This window comes from Aythya marila, assembly GCF_965140915.1.
Source record: "Aythya marila genome assembly, chromosome: 23".
Taxonomy (NCBI): Eukaryota; Metazoa; Chordata; class Aves; order Anseriformes; family Anatidae; genus Aythya; species Aythya marila.
The window spans coordinates 7,495,830-7,514,309 of record NC_139064.1 but is presented as its reverse complement, the minus strand read 5'-3'; the positions used below and the strand labels follow the sequence as shown (position 1 = coordinate 7,514,309).

The 18,480-nt window shown below is 57.0% G+C and overlaps 2 protein-coding genes across 4 annotated transcripts; one reads left to right on the top strand and one right to left on the bottom strand.

Moving 5' to 3' along the window:
* Positions 1–5,801: 5,801 nt before the first annotated feature.
* NRGN (neurogranin) lies at positions 5,802–9,403 on the top strand. Of its 2 annotated transcripts, none has more exons than XM_082778009.1 (3): positions 5,802–6,050; positions 8,018–8,227; positions 9,265–9,403. In XM_082778009.1, the coding sequence occupies exons 1-2, from the start codon at positions 6,036–6,038 to the stop codon at positions 8,225–8,227; spliced, it is 225 nt and encodes a 74-aa protein (XP_082634135.1). In that variant the 5' UTR covers positions 5,802–6,035; the 3' UTR covers positions 9,265–9,403. The 2 variants fall into 2 exon arrangements, with proteins under 2 accessions (XP_082634135.1, XP_082634136.1); XM_082778010.1 differs by having other exon boundaries at positions 5,822–6,050; positions 8,021–8,227.
* A 1,062-nt stretch (positions 9,404–10,465) lies between these two features.
* ESAM (endothelial cell adhesion molecule) lies at positions 10,466–17,742 on the bottom strand. Of its 2 annotated transcripts, XM_082778008.1 has the most exons (8): positions 17,656–17,742; positions 14,255–14,294; positions 12,613–12,770; positions 11,958–12,171; positions 11,726–11,881; positions 11,385–11,507; positions 11,151–11,289; positions 10,466–10,811 (listed from the first exon to the last, which is right to left on the bottom strand). In XM_082778008.1, exons 2-8 carry the CDS (start codon positions 14,268–14,270, stop codon positions 10,478–10,480), a joined length of 1,140 nt encoding a protein of 379 aa, XP_082634134.1. In that variant the 5' UTR covers positions 14,271–14,294; positions 17,656–17,742; the 3' UTR covers positions 10,466–10,477. The 2 variants fall into 2 exon arrangements, with proteins under 2 accessions (XP_082634134.1, XP_082634133.1); XM_082778007.1 differs by lacking the exon at positions 14,255–14,294.
* Positions 17,743–18,480: the final 738 nt, after the last annotated feature.

Sequence of the window (18,480 nt, the reverse complement as noted above, 5' to 3'; positions counted from 1 at the left end):
TGGGTTAGATGAGTGGACAGTAAGGTGGACCGAAAACAGGCTGAATGACTGGTCCTGGAGTATGGTGATCAGTGTGGAAAAAGTCCAGATAGAGGCCAGTTATGAGTGCCGCCTGGGTAGGCACTGGGTCCAAGAGTATTTAATGTCTTCGTTAATTACCTCAATGCCAACCTTAATGCCAACATTAATGACCTAAGCCAACAAAGAGAGTTGTGCTGCTGGACCTTGTATTAATGAAATCAGGAAGGACTAGTTGGAGATGTGAGGGTCAGGGGCAACCTTGGCTGCGGTGATTGTGATATGGTGGAGTTCAGGATCTTGCAAGGAGGAAGCAGGGCAAAAAGTAGGCTTGTGACCCTGGACTTCAGCAGAGCAAACTTTGGCCTCTTCAGGGATCTACTTGGAAGAATCCCATGGGTAAGGACCCTAGAAGGAAAGGGAGGTTCAAGACAGCTGGTCAATATTCAAGCATCACTTCCAAGCTCAAGATCGGTGCATCCCTGTGAGTAAGAAGGCAAGCAAAGGGAGCAGGAGACCTGTATGGATGAGCAGGGAGCTCCTGGCAAAGCTCAGACAGAAGAAAGAATTCTACAGCATGTGGAAAAAGGGACAGGCCACTCAGGAGGGATATGGGGAAAATGTCAGAGTATGCAGGGATCAGGACGGCTAAGATCAGCCCTCAGGAGTCTCAAGCCCTGGAGATGAGAGAGGAAATCCGGAGAAAGGAGGACTTTCCCTTGGTCTAAGGGGATTGGGTCAGAGATCATCTAAGCAAACTCAACATCCACAAAGCCATGGGCCCTGATGGAATGCACCCACGCGTGCTGAAGGAGCTGGGTGATGTTATTGTTACGCCACTCTCCATAATCTTCGAAAGGTCGTGAAGAACAGGAGAGGTGCCTGAGGACTGGAAGAAAGCCTGTGTTATCCCAGTCTTCAAAAAGGGCAAGAAAGAGGACCCAGGCAACTACAGGCCAGTCAGTCTCACCTTCATCCCTGGAAAGATGATGGAGAATCTCATCCTGGAGGTCATCTCCAACCATGTGGAGGATAAGGGGTGATCAGGAGTAGTCACCACGGATTCACCGAGGAGAAATCATGCATAACCCATCTGATAGCCTTCTGGGATGAGGTGACTAGCTGGGTAGATGAGGGGAGAGCGGTGGATGTGATCTACCCTGACTTCAGCAAGGCTTTTGACACTGTTTCCCATGACATCCTCATAGATAAGCTCAGGAAGTGCAGCCTAGATGGGTGGTGAGGTAGATTGATAATTGGCTGGAAGGCAGAGCTCAGAGGGTTGTGCTCAGTGGCGCGGAGTCTAGTTGGAGGCCTGTAGCCACCGGTGTCACCCAGGGGTCAGTAATGGGTCCAGAGTTTTCCAACTTATTCATGAACGACCTGGATGAAGGAATGGAGTGCACCCTCAGCAAGTTTGCTGATGGCACAAAGCTGGGAGGAGTGGCTGACCCCCTAGAGGCTGTGCTGCCATTCAGAGGTACCTGGACAGGTTGGGGAGGTGGGCTGGGAGGAACCTCATGAAGTTCAACAAGTGCAAGTGCAGGGTCCTGCACCTAGGGAGGAATAATGCCAAGCACCAGTACAGTCTGGGGCTGACTTGCTAGAGAGCTGCTCTGCAGAGAGGGACCTGGGAGTCCTGGTGGGCAGCAGGCTGACTGTGAGTCAGTAATGTGCCCTTGTGGCCAAGAAGGCCAATGGGGTTGCTGGGCTGCATTCGGAAGTGTTGCCAGCAGGTCAAGCGAGGTGATCCTCCCACTCTGCTCAGCCCTGGTGAGGCCACACCTGGAGTATTGTGTCCAGTTCTGGGCTCCCCAGTACCAGAGGGTTGCGGAGCTACCAGACTGAGAGCAGGGGAGGGCTGAGATGATGAGCAGGGGACTGGAGCACCAGTGTGAGGACACGCTGAGACAACGGGGCCACGCTGGCCTGGAAAGAAGACGGAGGTGAGACCTCATTAACGGACGTATGAACAGCTGCGGGGAGGGGGCAGGAGGACGTTGCCGCCCTCTTTTCCCGCCCCGTGGCTCTGTGGCGGCTGCGGCCGAGCCCGGGCGGAGGGGGCGCGGTCCGCCTTCGGGAGCGGGCTCAGCGGGGACACGGCCGGGCAGGCGTCGCTCCGCCCCTCCGCTGCCGGGTGCCCCGCGGCCGTGCTTCAGCGGCCGTCTCCCCGCGCCGAGGGGCACCGGGGGGCCTGGTCGTGCCCGGCGGGAGAGGGGAAGGGCAGGGCCTGAAACCGGGGCCTGAGGGCCGGGCCCTCCCGGCCCGGCCCGGCCCGGCCCGGCCCGGCCCGGCCGCCGCCGCGCACGTCGGGCCCCGGGCGGCTTCTGCGCGGGCGCGGCGGGAGCAGGGGAGGGGCGGCGCCCCCTGGCGGCGGGGCGGGGCGGGGCCTCCTCCCGCCCCTCCCGCCCCTCCCGGCGGTGTCGCCGCCGGTTCGAGCCCCGGGGCCGCCCGCTCGGGGCCGTCCCGGGAGGGCCGGGACAGCGGCCCCCGGCTCCGGCAGCGGCCCGGAGGGGAGCCGGGCCTCGGGCCTCGGGCCTCCTCCAGAGAGCTCCGCCGCCGGGCGGGACGAGGGGGCCGAGGCGGGGAGCGGGCGGGCGGCGCTGCGGCTGCGGGCACGGCCAGAGCCGCGTCGCGAGGCGAGGAGCCCCCCCGGAGCAACCCCCGGAGCCCCCCCGGAGCCCCCCAGCGCCCGCCCGGGAGCGGGTTCCGAGCGGGTCCCTGTAACGGGGACGCCTCCCTCGCGACCCAGCCCGAGCGATCGCCTCATCCCCCATTTGGAAACGTCCTAACCCAAAATGAGGAGCCACGATTGGAAAACCTAAATTTCTCTACCAGGTGGTCTCACAGGGCAGAAAATAATCTCCCACGCTGCCACTGAGGCACTTCCATAATAAGAACTTAATAAAATGCCTCAACTAATCATCTCCCAAGGTCCCTGCAGTTATTAGCAGTTCTCACCTGAGGTCTCTCCACATAAAGCTCAAATTTAAGAGCTTGTTTGAGTGCACCCTGCCCTTCCAGCATGACCGAAGGAGGGAGAATATCTCTGTAAAGATGCACGCCTTGAGATGATATTTAATACTCTATATTTAGGCCCCTGCATCCCTGGAGGTTGTCAAAATTTAATACCGTCCCTGTAAGAAGGAGGGATGTGACATTGCTCCTCTTCCACCACCACCCCAACAAGAGCGGGGATGAGGTGCTGAGACACCTTCCTAGCTCTGCTGTGATTGAGGGGGGCCCGGTATGATTCCTCCTGGACATGTTTTGGAAGCACCAATGAAACCCAGGCTTCCCCAGCAAAAACCAAAATCACCGAAAACGAGGTTATGGGGGGCTGCTCGTTTCTGGGGGGGTCTGCAGCCTCTTCCCCACCCCCCTCCGCTTACCTCGGGGGGAAGCCATGCCACCCCACAGAGCTGGCGCTGGGAGCTGCCATATGCAGCCTGAGAAAAACAGGAAGGAGGGATGGGGACAGCTGGCGGGGACCCCGTGTGGGGCCAGTGCCAGCCGCTGCACAGTGACCCGGCCTCACTGACTGCCAGCCCTGCCAGCTCCACTTGCCGCTCCCCAAAGTGCTCGGTGCCAGTACCGGCGTGTCCCCAAGTTGGAATGTGTGATCCCCTGCAAGTGTGACATGCTCACCCATCTCCAGCCCCGCACTGCGTGGACATAAGTTTTTACCTCTGCATCCCAGGGTCATGTTTAGGAGATGCTGAGTGTCTGGAAAGCATCACCCAGGGCGGGTGGTTTTCAGGGGGCCCCCACTATGAGCAACAGCCCTGGTAGGAAAATGCACAGGCTGGCTCAGGCTCAAAACGCTGCTAATGATTAGAAATGTTCTGGCATTTTGCATCCCTCCTCCGCAGCCTGCGGGATTCGCGGTGCTAAGAGGCTCTGCCAGGACTGGGGGCCTGTGGATGGAGCAGGTTTTGGGGGGGGACCTGGGACAAAGCTCCACCCAAACTGTGGAATTTTTCAGGTTTTGCATGTAATTGGATGATGCTCCCAACATTTTGCACAGTGATTTTGGGGGGGCCTTCCCACTAGCACAGATTTTCCTGGAGCCATCCCCGTGATGCATAGATCACCCCAGCTTCGCTCAGCTCCCCAAGAAATGCCTCATCTTGCTTTGCTGGAGCAGGCAGCCATGAGCCAGCGATCAATCTGGAGGCTCTAAAAAGGGAAGGGGGATTGGTTTCCCATCTAAAAGCGCCGTCTGAGCAGTGCAGCCTTTGTCTTGAAGCTGGAGCAGGCTTTTAGGAGCAGATCGGTGCTGGGAGCGCAGCTATTTTTTTCCCCTCGCTGGTGGGAAGAGGTGGCATTTGCAGCAACTCGAAACTGGCTCAGGGAGAACGGGTGCGAGTGGCTCACAGGGATTCAAGGGATGCTCAACCAGCACCCTGCTCCCCTGTGTGCTGCCTCGGCTGATGCGCCCTGGGGGGGGCGGTAGCTGTGGACCCCTCCCACCCCCTCTTGGGCCCTGGAGTGGGATGGGGATGTGGGGATGGGGATGGGGTGAGGGACGGGGAGGGGGACAGGGACAAAGACAATGAGGGAAATGAGGATGGGGATGGGATCAGGAACGGGGATGGTGATAGGGACAAGGATCGGGATGGGGACAGGGATAATGATGGTGTTAAGGTTGGGCATGGGGGCATAGGTGGGAATGATGAGAGGAATTATGTCAGGGATGGGGAGTGGGAACGGGGGTGGGAATGGGGACATGGGTGGGCATGATGAGAGGGATGGGATCAGTGGTACTGATAAAGAAAGGGATAAAGGGAGGGGATGGGGACAGCAACGGAGATGGGGATGGTGGCAGTAGCAGCAGTGAGGACTGTGACAGTGGTAGGAATGGGGACGGTGATGACAATGGATCAGGGATGATGACCTCCTTGGTGGTGAACAGGGGTACTGGTGATGCCATCAAAGAGGCAGGTCAGTGCCACCAGACCCCTGAGCTGGTGGTGGGGGACAGCAGGTGCAGTCCCACAAACCAGCCTGCCCAGGGGTCCCTGTCCATGGGGGGGGGGGGGAGAAGGGGCTCAGCGTGTTTTGGGGGCTGGTTGGAGCAAACACCAGTGCACGGAGCCCACTGGCGAGTCTAGTGGTTGCTTAGCAACCCCAAAACGGATTCGAGGCATGTGAGGTGGGTGATGCAGGGGGCTGCAGGCTGCACCCCCTAAGGTGCTCTGTGGGTCCCCCATCTTGGTGTGGTCTGAGGGGTCTGCGCACTGTCCCCAAGGGCTGGGAAAGTGGCTGGGCTCAGATATTTTGATAGAAAACATCCAAAACTTGGGAAGGAGATGCTGCTGCAGGCATGCCCCGTGTGCTTACCCGGCCTCACCATCTTCATCCTTGGCCCTCCTTTGGGTTTGAGCTCTAAGTAGGTCAGAGCTGGTGTGGAAAGGTTTCCCTCTGCTCCCACAAAAGCAAACCTGGGGGCAAAGCCCCCAGTGTGGGAGCTAAGTATCACCCCCAAGCAGTCACATAACCCCCACTTGCTGCAAGTTCAGCTATGTGTGCATGACCCTGGTACAACCCCTCCCCAAATCAGCGCAAATTCAGGCACAACCCTATTAAATCAGCCCCGCTGGGCACAAAGCACAGCCCCCTGCCCTATTACAAGCCCCAGAGCCCCATGCCATAGGCACAGAGCCCATCCCATTAAATATTTGATAGCATCATCTGTACTGCTGGATTTATATTGCATGAAGCCCCAGCGCAGGCTGACGGCTCCTTTAAGCATTAGGAGGGAGTTGGAGGCGAGGGGAGTTGCTGCAAGAGAAATTGGAGGAGGCAGCGAGAGAAAGAGAGAGAGAGAGAGAGAGGGAGAGAGAAGGGGGAAAAAAATTAAAAAACTAAAGCCCAAGCCTGGCAGGAGCAGCAGTGCTGGCGGGGAGGTGGGCTGATAGGCTCGCCCCGAGGAAGCGCATTACGTAGGCAAGCAGCTCCGCTCAACTTGCCACCTGCGCCGGGAGAGCGAGCCCCTGCGTGAGCCCCTCACCACCATGGACTGCTGCAACGTATGTACCTCGCGCCCTCCGGCTTTCTGGTTTTAATTACTTTTTTTTTTTTTTTTCTTTCTCCTGTTTTTGTGCAAGGCACGGTGGCAGGGATGCGGGGGGGGGGGGGGGGGGGGGGATTGTGCTGTTGTGGGGGACGATGCTGCAGGACTGTGGGTGCAGCACCCAGGAGCCAAACCAACTCCATTCCCTCCCCAAGATCTGCTGCAAAGCCTTGCACCCCAAGATCCCTGCTGCTCCCATGGGTGCTGCCGGGGCTCAGAGGAAAGCACTCCAAATATCCCTTTTCCAGCCAGTTTTGCATGGCATCCCAATGGGGCAGGGCAGGAAACTCCCCCCTTTCCCCAGACCCAGCAGTCAGACCCCTCTTTCTGTTCTTCTCCAGCATTATGTCCCCCCAAAAGCCTCTCCAGGAGGCAGTGAAGGTTTCTTACAGCCAAGAGAGAATCTGGTGCTTCCTCCTGCTCACAGAGGGGATCGCAGTGCTGCACCCTCCAGCCTCACCCCAGGGTGAGCCCCCCTTGCCACCCAGTCACCAGACGGCTCAGAGAGCAGATCCAGCAGAATGAACATATGTTTTTCCCCTTTTCATCCTTTTTTTTTTTTTTTAATTTCCTGCCTTTCCCCCTTTTCTCTCCCTTTTTTTTTTTTTTTAAAAAAAAAAAAACCTTTTGCCCCAGCTGGCATTAGAGCACTTCTGGCTGCATCTGGGGTGGCAAAGCCCACCCTGGATATGGGATTTCCTCCCGACAAAGCCCACCCTGGATATGGGATTTCCTCCCGACAAAGCCCACCCTGGATATAGGATTTCGCCATGGATATACAAATCCCCCCCCCCACCCCCCCACCCCAGATATAGGATTTCCCCTGCGGGTATAGGATTTCCCCCCTGCCTATAACATTTCCACCCTGCCTATCACATTTCCACCCTGGACCTGCCACTTAAGCTCCTGTCCCCCTTTCCATCAGTTCAACAAACCTCGGTGCCTCCTGTGCCACTTTGCAGTGACATCGTGTCACCTCTAAGGCAGTGCAGGGCTTTAGTGTCCCATGCATCCCCAGTGCTCCCACAGAGCCCGTGTGAGAAAAGGAACACACACACACACCTGGCCAGGGTGCACACTTTTGCATGAATCAGTCCTGGGTGCTTTCTCTCGTGGGCGGGATGAGCCACGGCTGCCATACCCCCAGCCCAAACATGCAGCTTGCAAAGAACCAAAAAAACTCTTCAAAAAGTCCTTTAAAGCAAACAGTGGTGGTGATGTGAAGGATGCAGTGGCAGTGGGGTGCCCAGTGCCAACCCCCTCTGGTCCCATTTGAATGCTATATGTGCTTTTTTTTTTTTTTTTTTTTTCCCTCCCCAGCTTTTCACCTGTTTCCACTGCTCAGCAGTGATAACTTTAATGGGGGTCGACCACTCCAACTGCAGTGGCAGGAGGGGGCTGGGCTGCAGGGCGTTATATGGGGGGCCATTGCATAAGGAGACATGCTTTGGGGTCAGGATGCAATGCACAGGTTGTGCATTTTCAACAGGGTATAAATGTGATTATTTCGCCACCACCACTCCTTCCCAATTTTCCCATTGATTTTCAGCATTTTGCAGCACTTCTGGTTAAAAAGACTGGGCAGTCAGCAGGAGCAAAGCAGGGTGAAAGTGATGACCCCCGCAAAACCTCCCTCTGTTCCCCTGGATGGCCCCTCCTGGTATTGAAGCACTCAGGGGACCAGGATCTGGCCCTAGCAGTGCATTTGTCTAGATGGTGTTTGTGGCAGGGTGGTATTGGAAGGTAGTGATGGGAAAAAGCAGGGTTAAAGTATCTTTCTGACACTGTAACCATGCTCTGTTGCTTGCATGCACCATGAGTCCCCTGAGGACCTTGATTTTTTTTTAGCAAAAGACCAGGTTTAGGAGCTCCTGGCATAGGGCAAAGCAGGGACCCCACCCCGTAACTGCCCCTCGCTGTCAGCAGGAGGGAGCCTGCACAAAGCTGGACGAGGACATCCTGGACATCCCCCTGGACGACCCCGATGCCAATGCGGCGGCGGCCAAGATCCAGGCCAGCTTTCGTGGCCACATGACCCGCAAGAAGATCAAGGAGGGGGAGATGGACCGGAAAACCAAGGATGCTGAGTGCGCCAACAGCACCCGTGGTGGAGACCTCCGCAATGGTGACTAGGTACCCCCTGATGTTCCTTACTCTTAAAGCAGGGATTCTTCAAGTAGCCTTCCCCATCCCAGCTCCTGCTGGACCACTTGGGCTGGAGAAGGGTTTTTCTTATTCCAGGAGTCAAAAAGCAAGCAGGAGGTATTCAGGCAGCCCTGCCTTGCCCTAATTTTGCGGGTGCGCCGTAGTAGTTAGCATAGGAACGGCGGGGAAGGCAAAGCCCTAGATTTGAATTGAATTTCTCCCTTAGCAACACCACCCCAAACGCCTCGCCTCAGCACATGCTATTTTTAAAAGCCTGTGTCACAGTCTCCTGGCAGGAAAAGGGAAATTTAAAAGCGCCCACGGTACCAGGGCTGTGGGGCTGGGGATGCTGGGGGTGCCGGGGGTGCAGGGAACAGTCCCAACCCCCGAACACTGCTTTGGGGTTGGCAGCTGTGCCATCCTGCTGCTGCCCCAGCTCCATGCAGGGCACTGGAGTGCAGATGCAGCTGGGATGCAGGGGGGGCTGTAGCAGGGATGTAATTGGAATTCAATGACAATGCAGTAGGGCATGGACCTGGGATGAGATGGGCATTTGGTGGGGGTGCAATGGAACTGCAGTGAAAATTCAGTAAGGATGCAGCAGAGATGCAGCTGCCGATTGCCAATGCTGCAAAGCTTGTTAAGGCCACAAGGCTCATTAGGACTGCCTCTCTGAGTCACCTGAGCAGGGTCTCTTCCTGTGTCAGCTCCAGCCCACAGTGAGCTGGGTTCAGCTCCCACTCCCCACTGAGGTCCTTGGAAAAAAGGTGCCCAGGCTGGGTATCTCTGCTCCCCAAACCCAAAGGTCACCCTAAGTGCCCCAGCTGCCTGGACAGGGCAGGGGACAGGTAGGAGCAGGGGCAGTGGAGGACAGGGAGAAGTTGCAAGGATAGGGTGCAGGCAGGACATGGAGGAGGTGCAGGATGGATGAAGGAGCAGGGCTTGAGCAGGGTGCAGGTGCAGGGTGCAGGTACAGGCAGGGCCATGCATGCAGTCTGACTGCTCTGCTCTCTTCTTGCTTGCAGGGCCCACCGGAGCCGCCCTGCCGAGCCCCCTCAGTCGTCAAGGCGCAGGAGCCCCCGCTTTGCCCTGACCCCGCATGCATCCCCTGGGCCCCCGCAGCTGGGGCCCCCCCTCACCCCTGCCCCAATAAAGGTCCCTGCCAGAGGCCGGGCTGTCCTTGCCACCATGGGGACATCACAGCACCGGGAGAGACATCACACGATGAGGGAGTGAGGTCATGCTGGTGGAGCTGTGACAGCCACGGGTGGGTGGGGTAACCAGTAGAACCACGATGTCTGGTGTGATGCCATACCTGCACGCATGATGTCACTGGCAAGCACTCAATGTGTGACATTGTGTGACGTCATACAGGCATGTGTGACATCACTGGTGGACATGTGATGGCCAGCATGATATCACACAAGTGTGCGTGGCACTCCTGGGGGACGAGAGCTAGCTCTGGTGAAACTCTGCAGCCCTCGGTGGGCGCTGTGACATCACCACAGGACATGTGGTGGCTGGAGTGACATCATACAGGTGTGTCTGATGTCACAACTGGATGTATGATGGTGGGTGTGACATCATGCAGGCATGTGTGACATCACTGATGGACCCGTGACAGCCGGCTTGAAGTCACACAGGCAAGAGTTGAACGCTGTGATGCCACACGCCCCCCCCATGACATCACACCACCGGTCACGGCAGGTGCGATGCAGACATGGCAAGCTGTGACATCACAGCGAGGGACAGCAGGTCAAGTGGTGCACTAACACACACCGTCAGCATGACCCCAAAGGCCCTGGCTGCCTAGTGTGACATGGGGCCAACAACCCACCACATCCTCACAAAATCAGCCCAAAGCATTTTAATCAAAAAAAAAAAAATCTAAAAAAAGTGCTCCTCCCACCTCCCCCCATAGCCACCTCCAACCCCCCCTGCCTCCCAACACCTTTAATGTTCGTTTATGAAAAATGCCCATTACCACTGATACATTAAAAAAAAAAAAAAAAAATAAGAGGACCCCTCCTCCAGTTGGGGCTGTTTTGGGGTGCTGGCATCGGCGGGGAGTCTCGGGCCACCAAAACCCGGAGCGCGGGCACCTCCCACACCCATTAAACAACCGCAGGACAAGTCCAGCTGCTCCAGGTGTCTTAAAAGAAAAAAAAAAGGTGGAAAAAAGCCCCCAAAAGTGGGCAGGGTGAGATGTCAGAGGGGGACATCCCATTATTCGGGGGGTCACACCAAGGAGCCGGCCCGGCTCTGTGCTGGCACCATGACAGGGATGGCACCTGCCCGTGCCAGGCTGGAGGGGGGCAGCCCCCCTGGAGTGGCAGGGGGCTGCGGGGGGTGCCAGGGGGCCCCGTTGGTGGGGGGGGGGCATCCCCCAGCCCGGTGGGGTCCCCGGTAGCTGCCAGCAGCTGTGAGGACAGAGGCAGTGTCAGAGAGGGGTGAGGCCCCATAGGGTCTGTCCCGGGCACCCACAATGGAAGACAAGGTGCTGGTCTTGGAGATGGCATCTGCGGGGGGAGTCCGTGTCCAGGAGGGGGTTTTGGGGGCCACGGCATCTTCCCTGTGGACAGAGGAGAGAATGGCAACACCTGCTGGAAATCCGGCTGCTCCCCACCACGCACTCCCAAAATCACCTGTATTTTTGGCTGACACTCCCCAGCCCCCAAAGCAACAAAAGAACTCAGACCTGATGAGCCACAGGAGCCCCCCCCATGCAGGGGACAGAAAGAGGGATTCACCCAGTAGGGAGGGGGAACAGAGGTGGAAAATATCCTCGTTAACTCTGAAATCTAATGATGACCAGAAATCTCCCCCCCTCATTAATTCCAAGACGTAGCAATAACTTGTTGAACCTCTGTCCCGGGGAGGGGTGTAGGGGTGTGTGGGGGGCTGCCCTCACTTGATCTCATTCGCTGCCTCCTCCTGGCCATCACGTTTCTTCCTCCGGTAGCCGACAAGCCGGCGGGCAAAGAAGGCAACAGTAGCTAGAGCGCCCAGGGAACCCAGCACGGCACCAGCGATGATGGCCCCCTCACTGGCTGCGGGGAGAGAAGTGGCAGGGGCAGCTTTGCCTCTCCCTCACCTCGCTGCGAGGATCGTGCCCCCCTCCCCAGTCCTGCGGACGCGTACTTACTTGAGTGCACCTCCAGGATGATGCGGCACTCAGCTGACCCTGCTTGGTTCTCAGCCACACATTTGTAGAGGCCCGACATGTCCAGCGAGAGGTTCGTCAGCTTGAGGGTGCCCCTAGCCCGGTCTGCAGGGGAGGAATTGGGGTGCTGCCCCATGGCTACCCCCCTGCCCCACACCCACCTTGGTACAGCAGGGATAGCAGGGGGCAAGGTTACGGGGATGCTCACTCTCCTCCCCCCTTTGCACAGCAAGGCTGGGAGCAGGCAGAATTCAGGGGACGACCCCAGCCCCTCCACCTCTCCCCCCCTCCAAAGCTTTCCCCCACCCCCAGCCCCACCTTACCCTGGGCAGGGGGGAAGAAGACCTGCGGGGTGGGTGCGATGCGCTGCCACTGGTAGGCGGGTGAGGGCTTGCCCTTCTCAGAGGCACAGCTCAGCGTCACGTTGGCCCCCACCGCGGGGCTGCCCCGAAGCTGGCAGGCGGGGGGGGCTGGCGGCACTGCAGGCACTACATTAGTCCTGGCCCCGGGGCCACAGGGGGGCACAGGGGACCGGGGTGCCCTGCAGGCCCTTACCCAGCACCGTGAGGTTGATGACGGCCACGTTCTTGCCCGTGCTGGTGGCATCATCCACCACGTTGACAGTGCACATATACTGGCCTGAGTCACGCTCCCGTGTGGCGTTGATGAAAACTGAGATGTTGTGGGTGAGGACAGGGTACAGGAACCCCACGCGGGGCTTCAGCTCTGTCTCCTCCACCTTCACCACCCCATCCAGGTATGTTAGGATCTGCGCAGAGAAAACTCCTGCTCGGACATGTCTGGATGGCACTGCAGGAGGGGAAACCCCTCCAAACCCCACATTTTGGGGAGCAGCAGCAGTCATGTGAGCTACTTCCATCCTCACCCACCCTGAGCATCCACAGCATGGAAACTAAGGACACATCCCCACCACGGGCACCATGAGCATCCTACCACCATAGGCACCTCCTTACCACGGGTACCATAGGCACATCCCCATTGTGGGCACCCCAAGCATCTCTCCATCATGGGCAACTCCCCAGCATGGGCATCCCTCCCTGTGGGCTCCATGACCATCGTGGGTACCATGGACATCTCTCCATCGTGGGCACCTCCCCACTGTGGGCACCACCCCCACATTGTGGGCAACACAAGCATCCCCCATGTTGAAGGCACCGTAGGCACCTTCCCACTCTGTCCCCCCAGTCACCTGGAAGGGGTCAGCATCAGCCTTATCCAGCAGCCACGTGACATAGGGCTTTTTCTGTGAGCGGCTGGTGTACCAGGCAGGCAGCACCACTCCCTGCCCCTCCACGGAGAAGACGGAGCCTGTCCCCACGTGCACCTCCAGCACAGCTGAGCAGACACCTGCCCAGCAGGAAAATGGGACATGACTCAACACCAGGTGCCAGTTTTACCAAAAAAAAAAAAAAAAAAAAAAGGAAAAAATAATAACAACCCCACCAATTGTTAGAAAAACACCCTGTTCCAAAGAAAAGGAAAGAAAAAGCATGTTATCGCCTGGAGACTGGGCCAGGAGGAAATTTTTCCTCCTTCCCCGCCATGGGAAGGGCTTTCCGGCCAGCCGGAGGATGCAGGACAAAGCCTTCCCCTCCCACGGCCACTTCCCCCCACGAAACAAGCATGGGAAAGCATCTGCCCCAGGCTGCCGGTTGCATCAGGGATAAATCCCCAAGCTCCCCAAATGCTTTTGGAGGAGCCCACAGGATGCCATGCAGCCCTGGGGCTGGTGCTACCTCCTGCCCCTGGGCGATTTCATTTTTTATGGGGGAAACCCATATAGCACCTGCTTCATTGCAGGCACCCAGCCAGCACCCCCGCATCATTTTGCACCCTCTCAGGTCCTTTGCCACCCCCACAAGTGCTAAACCAGAATAACTGCTGTGTGGCCTTCTGTGTTCCGTCCCCCCCGTCCCCCCCGTCCCAGTGTCATCCACGGGGCTGTGAGGGTGTCAATGCCCCCACCGAAGTATCCCCCCCAGCATCAATTCCCTCAAAAATAAAGTCAGGAGCAGGGGGGATCAGAGTGGGTGCCACAGGTCAGGGAAGGGGGGTGCCTGGCTAGCAGGGGGTGGGATTATTTCCCAGCTTTGCTCAGAAAAGGATCAGCTGGAAAATAATCTGCTCAGGCGAGGTCGGGTGCCTGGAAACAGTTTGCATTGGGTTCCCTCCAGGGCTGAGAATTAAATGCCATGGGTAACCCCAGCACGGCTGCCCCATCCCCATGTCACTGGCTGTCCCCATTCCACTGTCCTCACCCTGAAAAAATGGGGGTGGGGTGGGGGGCTTTACTACTCGTGGCCTGTGGGGGGATTTGGGGCAAATTTTGCAGCTAACATGGGGATTTGGGCATCAGTGCACAGCCTGGATGGGTTTAACCCACAAATTAACTCACACCCAAGCTCAGCCCCTGCTCTCACAGCCCCCTTTCTCTCCTTATCCCCCCCCCCCGCCTCCCCCCCAGCGTGCACACAAACTTCTCCAGGATTTTTTTCAGGGCAGGAAGATGAAAACAAGGCGCCTGGGGGTATTTTTAGCCTCCTGCATTCATCCGCTCTTCCCCCAGCAAGGCTTCAGCGCAACTTCCTGAGGGCGCCTTGCAGCCCCAGGCAGGAAGCCCTGCGCCAGCTGATAACACAGGCTCCCCCCCACAAATTCAAAGTCCTAACACACACCCACCCCACCCCCCCCCACCCCACCCCCAGTCCCCTACTTGGGCCAGTTTGGCCAAGGAAAGGCAGGAGAAATCAGCCCTGGCTGGGCGAGGGCGGACACCTCAGCGCTTAAAAATAGCTAAACCCAACCTAAGAACATAAAACCTTAAGTCCTACCCAGGGGGGAAAACATGGTGGAGACAGCAGCGCAGGTCACCTGAACGCAAGTAGCATCACAAAAAAAAAAAAAATAAATAAATTAAAAGAAGTTAAAATAAAATACAGAGGATGGTTCATTAACTACTCAGACGAGCCCGAGTCACACAAGTGGTTTCGCATTTTTGATTTAAGGTCGGAAATGGGAAGCCAAAGGGTCAGAGCAGGTTGGGAGTGAAAAGCAGTGATTTGGAAACTAATCACCCCCAACATCTGCACTCTTCACCCCATGAAAATTCAGGATTTTCAGCCCATCAGCATCTTTACGGCCCAGGTAAAGCACAGCAAAAGCTATGCACAACAGGCAAAGTTGAGGTAGAAAGCCAAGTTCTTGGGGCTGAGCAGCAACTGGGCACCAACATTGGCTCAAGAGGGAGTGAACAGCAAGATGCTCAGCCCCGGCCACAGGCTTCCCATCAATTTTGCCTCAAGATAAAGCCCTGAAATCTTTCCAAGATCAGAGATAGCAACAAATACGCATATAATTACTCACAGGGTTACCATGGCCATGAGCAAACACTTCTGCACTGAGCTCCTATGTCATTGAGCTGTTATTTCAAAAGCAGGCTGCAGGACCAGACTGAAGTTGTCCCAGTGTAGCCAGCCCAAGCCATGTTTTCCCAGTCCCACTGGGAATCAGTGGCAAAGCTCAGCAGACACCTTTTTCCAGTGGTTCTTATCCTCCCTGTCGCTGGTTAGTACCCATACATATGGAAATGTCTAAAACACAGCAAATCCACTGGCGCTTACCCCAGACCAAGCTCCCTTTGCTGTTACAAGCATGCATTAACGCTGAAACCTAGTGACAACCAATTCAACAACAATCTGTGGCTGCAGCATTTCTCTGTCATCCTTCAGCAACAGAGATCTGAGATTGCAGCTCCATCATCACCCCCAGAACACTGGGGAGAAGCGACACTATCAAAACACAGATATTGTCTTTCTGGAGGATGCTTGCTTCCAAAATCACTTTTTTTTTTTTCATTGTAGAACTGACCCACAGCCCCTCATGCAGGAGGAATCGCCCCCAAAAGTGCTGGAATAGCAGGTGCTTGAGCTCAGGCCGGGGATGCAGCACCAGAGGTCAGCTCCCTGGGGACCAGGACCAAACCCTTTGGCATGCGGGTGCTGCTGCTGGCATCAGCTCCAGATTTAGCCACCTTGCCACTGCAAATCCTCTAATGCTTTAAACAGATAGAAAAAATTAAGCTGCTCGGGGTGTGCATATGCATATCGGCATGGGTGCCTGGGGCACTCGCCTGCTGCCGTCCCTGAGGGCCATCCGGCTGCTGTTTGGGATGAAAAACTCAGGTTTTTATTCAACTGCCTTGAGCTAAGCATCTGTCTGGGGAGGGCTTCCCTCTGCTTCAGCCCATCTGCCAGTTTTTTTCCTTCAGAAAAAGCCTTTAAATCCCTGAAGACCTCTAGCAGTGATTGCACAACCTCATTGACAAACTGCAGCACCTGTATGAAACACTGAGCTGCCCTCTCCCCCTCACCCCCCTCTCCTCCCACTGGCTAAATCCTACCATTTCAGCCCAAAATGCTGCCTCCCACATCAAAATGCCCCCTCCACCCCCCACTCCCCAAATCCTCTTGCAAAAAGCATCCTCCCCAAAACTGTAGTGCCCAGCCGGACGCTATAAGCTATTAACCACTTGGGAATTAATGGGCTGAAGACGGATTGCGTTTGATGCCCTCACTCTATAGGATTAAGGCGATCTGGCCATGTGAAACCGAGACAGAAATTAAACCGAGAGACGACGGCTTGGGTTTAATATGCTCGGCTCGTGCTTCTCCAGAGCGGAAACAGTGGCTGAGCAGGAATCTGACTGGAAAAATGGCCCCTAAGAGCCTTGAAGAAAGGTCAAGAGACTGCCTTGCATGGCCCTTCAAGGAAACGAGCCTGCACCCACCCAGCCATGGGGTTTTCTTCCCTCCCTCAGCTCTGGGCTATTTATAAATGGGCTGATAGAAGCTGCTGGTCCGCGGAACAGCGCCCGTTGGGAAAACCCACAGCAGCTTTTCTCACGACCCAGGGGCAGAAAGTGCCGTATCCTCTGTAGAGCCAAAATCAGGAAAAAAATGTGACTTTTCTATAGATAGACACGGGCAGCCAGCTTTAACCCCCAACGTGCCCAGCCCCAAATTTCACTGCTCAGCCAGTGACATGGGGACAAGGAAGAAGCAATGGGACCACCAAGCATCATCCCTCATTTTTCTTTCTTCTTTCCCATTTTTCTCCCATCACTAGTTTTGCTATGATCCAATGTGGACCCCATAGGATGGGATGTTTGAAAGCATCCGAACCCACCAATTTGGTGCCCAAACATCTTTTCACCGCATTTCTATTCTATGGGGTAATTTGGGTCCTGTAGCATCATGCCCCAAGACTTCAGCATGACTTTGTCCAGGCAACCTGGCACAACCCTATGCAAATTTACATTGTAGACAACACAATGGCTCATCCCAGCACCCTTTAATAGCTTTTTAATGGAAAAAAAAAATAATAATAATAAAAAAGAAAAACAGCAGTCTCCTGAGGCTGGGGACCCCTAGACAGTGTTCCGCCATGGAGGAAATGCCACCCAAGCATCCCAAGCCACTGCCATTGTTTTGGGGGCCATTTCCTTTGCTAGCAACTTGAAGGGCTGTTTCCCTTTGAAGCACACCCAGCACTTCCAACCTTTCCCTTAAGATCACAAAAAAAAAAGGATGGAAACGGATGGGGGGGGGGGAAGATAAGAAGGAAAAAAGCCCGTAGACAGAGAGGGGTTGAAACCCTCTCCACTTCGCACATCCAGGCCAGCTTGGAGGCATCGGTAAACAAGGGGGGAGGCGGCAGGTTTTATAATGGGAAAAAAAATAATTGATTTTTTCTGCTCAGCGCTGTGCAGGAGAGCAAGTTGTCAGCAGGGAAGGGGAGAGCAGGCCAGGAGCAGCACATCCACATCCCTGCGCCCTGGTCCCGTCGGGGTGATTCGGGTCCGGGACTTTGGGGGTTCTGCACCGCCCCGGGGTAACTCCGCGGCCCCGTTTGCTTTTCCCTCTGGGGGCACCGAAAGAACGGCAGCTGCCTCCCGCTGGGGATCGGGAACGCGGAGCGGAGCCGGGGGGTGCCCCTGGGGCTCCCCCCGTCGGTCCCCGGTTCCCTCCCGCCCCGCAGGTCCCACCGGCTGCTTCCCCCGCCTTCTGCCGCTGTCCCCCCGCTCCTCCCGGCGGCATCCCCGGCTGCCCCGCGCCGTGCCCGGTGCCCCCCGCTTCCCACCGGTCCTACCGGTATCCCCCCTCCACGGCGTCCCCAGCCCCCGGGAGCCCTGCCGGATGCCCCCCAGCTCCCCGCCCGGTGCCGCGGCGCTCACCCAGCAGCGCAGCCAGCGCCAGCGCGCCCGGCGGCAGCGCGCCCATGGCCGGAGCCGGAGCCGCAGCAGGTGCCGGGGCCGCGCCGGGGCCGCGCCGGGGCGGGGGGGACCGGGACGGGGGGGGGGGGTCTGGGGCGGGGCCCAGGTGGGGGCGGGGTTTGTCGGGGGGTGGGGCTCCTCTCCCCACCCACACCCCGGGGGTCCAAACCACCTCCCCCCCCATTCCAGCCAATCACGGTTATTTGTTAATTAGTAGGGTTATTAATAATTAATTAGGGCATTATTGCGGGGGGGGGGAAGCTTGTCACCTCCCCAGGGGTCACGCTGCTGCTCCCCTGGGGACCCCAGAGCCCCGCAGGGCTCTTCCTCCTCCCAATGGCCCCTGAACAGACGCATTAATCCTCAAAAAGCAGTAAAAAGCATAGTTCAAAACCAAACTGAAAAGACAAAACAGGGACGTTTTGACCCTCTGGCTGGAAGCAGCCCCAGCTCGCTGTGAGCACCCGAGCTGTGTGGCCTTGGCCTGCCTGCAGCTGGGGCGAGGAGCGGGGATGGGGCCTGGAGCAGAGGCAAGGTCCCAGAGGGATTTGGGAGCATATGGGGGGGGGGATTTGCAGGGCAGGTGGACGCAGTGCATCCTCCCAGAGCAAGGACAGTGGGTACCCAGGAGGCAAGGAGCTTGGTAGGCCCCAACCAACAAAGGACATCAGCGGACCCCCTCAGCAGCATAACCAGCCTCGAGCATGGCAGGACGCAGCCCTGGGGACCACTGGGGGATCCATCCCGGGCTGGAACAGATCTTGGCAAGAGAAGCGGGAAGAGCAG

Excerpts from the sequence above, each read along its gene's own strand:
- ESAM (XM_082778007.1), bottom strand. The coding sequence starts at position 17,701 with ATGGGCGCGCTGCCGCCGGGCGCGCTGGCGCTGGCTGCGCTGCTGG. Across the intron at positions 11,882-11,957 it reads CATCAACCTCACGGTGCTGG|TGCCGCCAGCCCCCCCCGCC; the intron begins GTAAGGGCCTGC and ends TAGTGCCTGCAG. Across the intron at positions 10,812-11,150 it reads GAGGCAGCGAATGAGATCAA|GGAAGATGCCGTGGCCCCCA; the intron begins GTGAGGGCAGCC and ends CTCTGTCCACAG.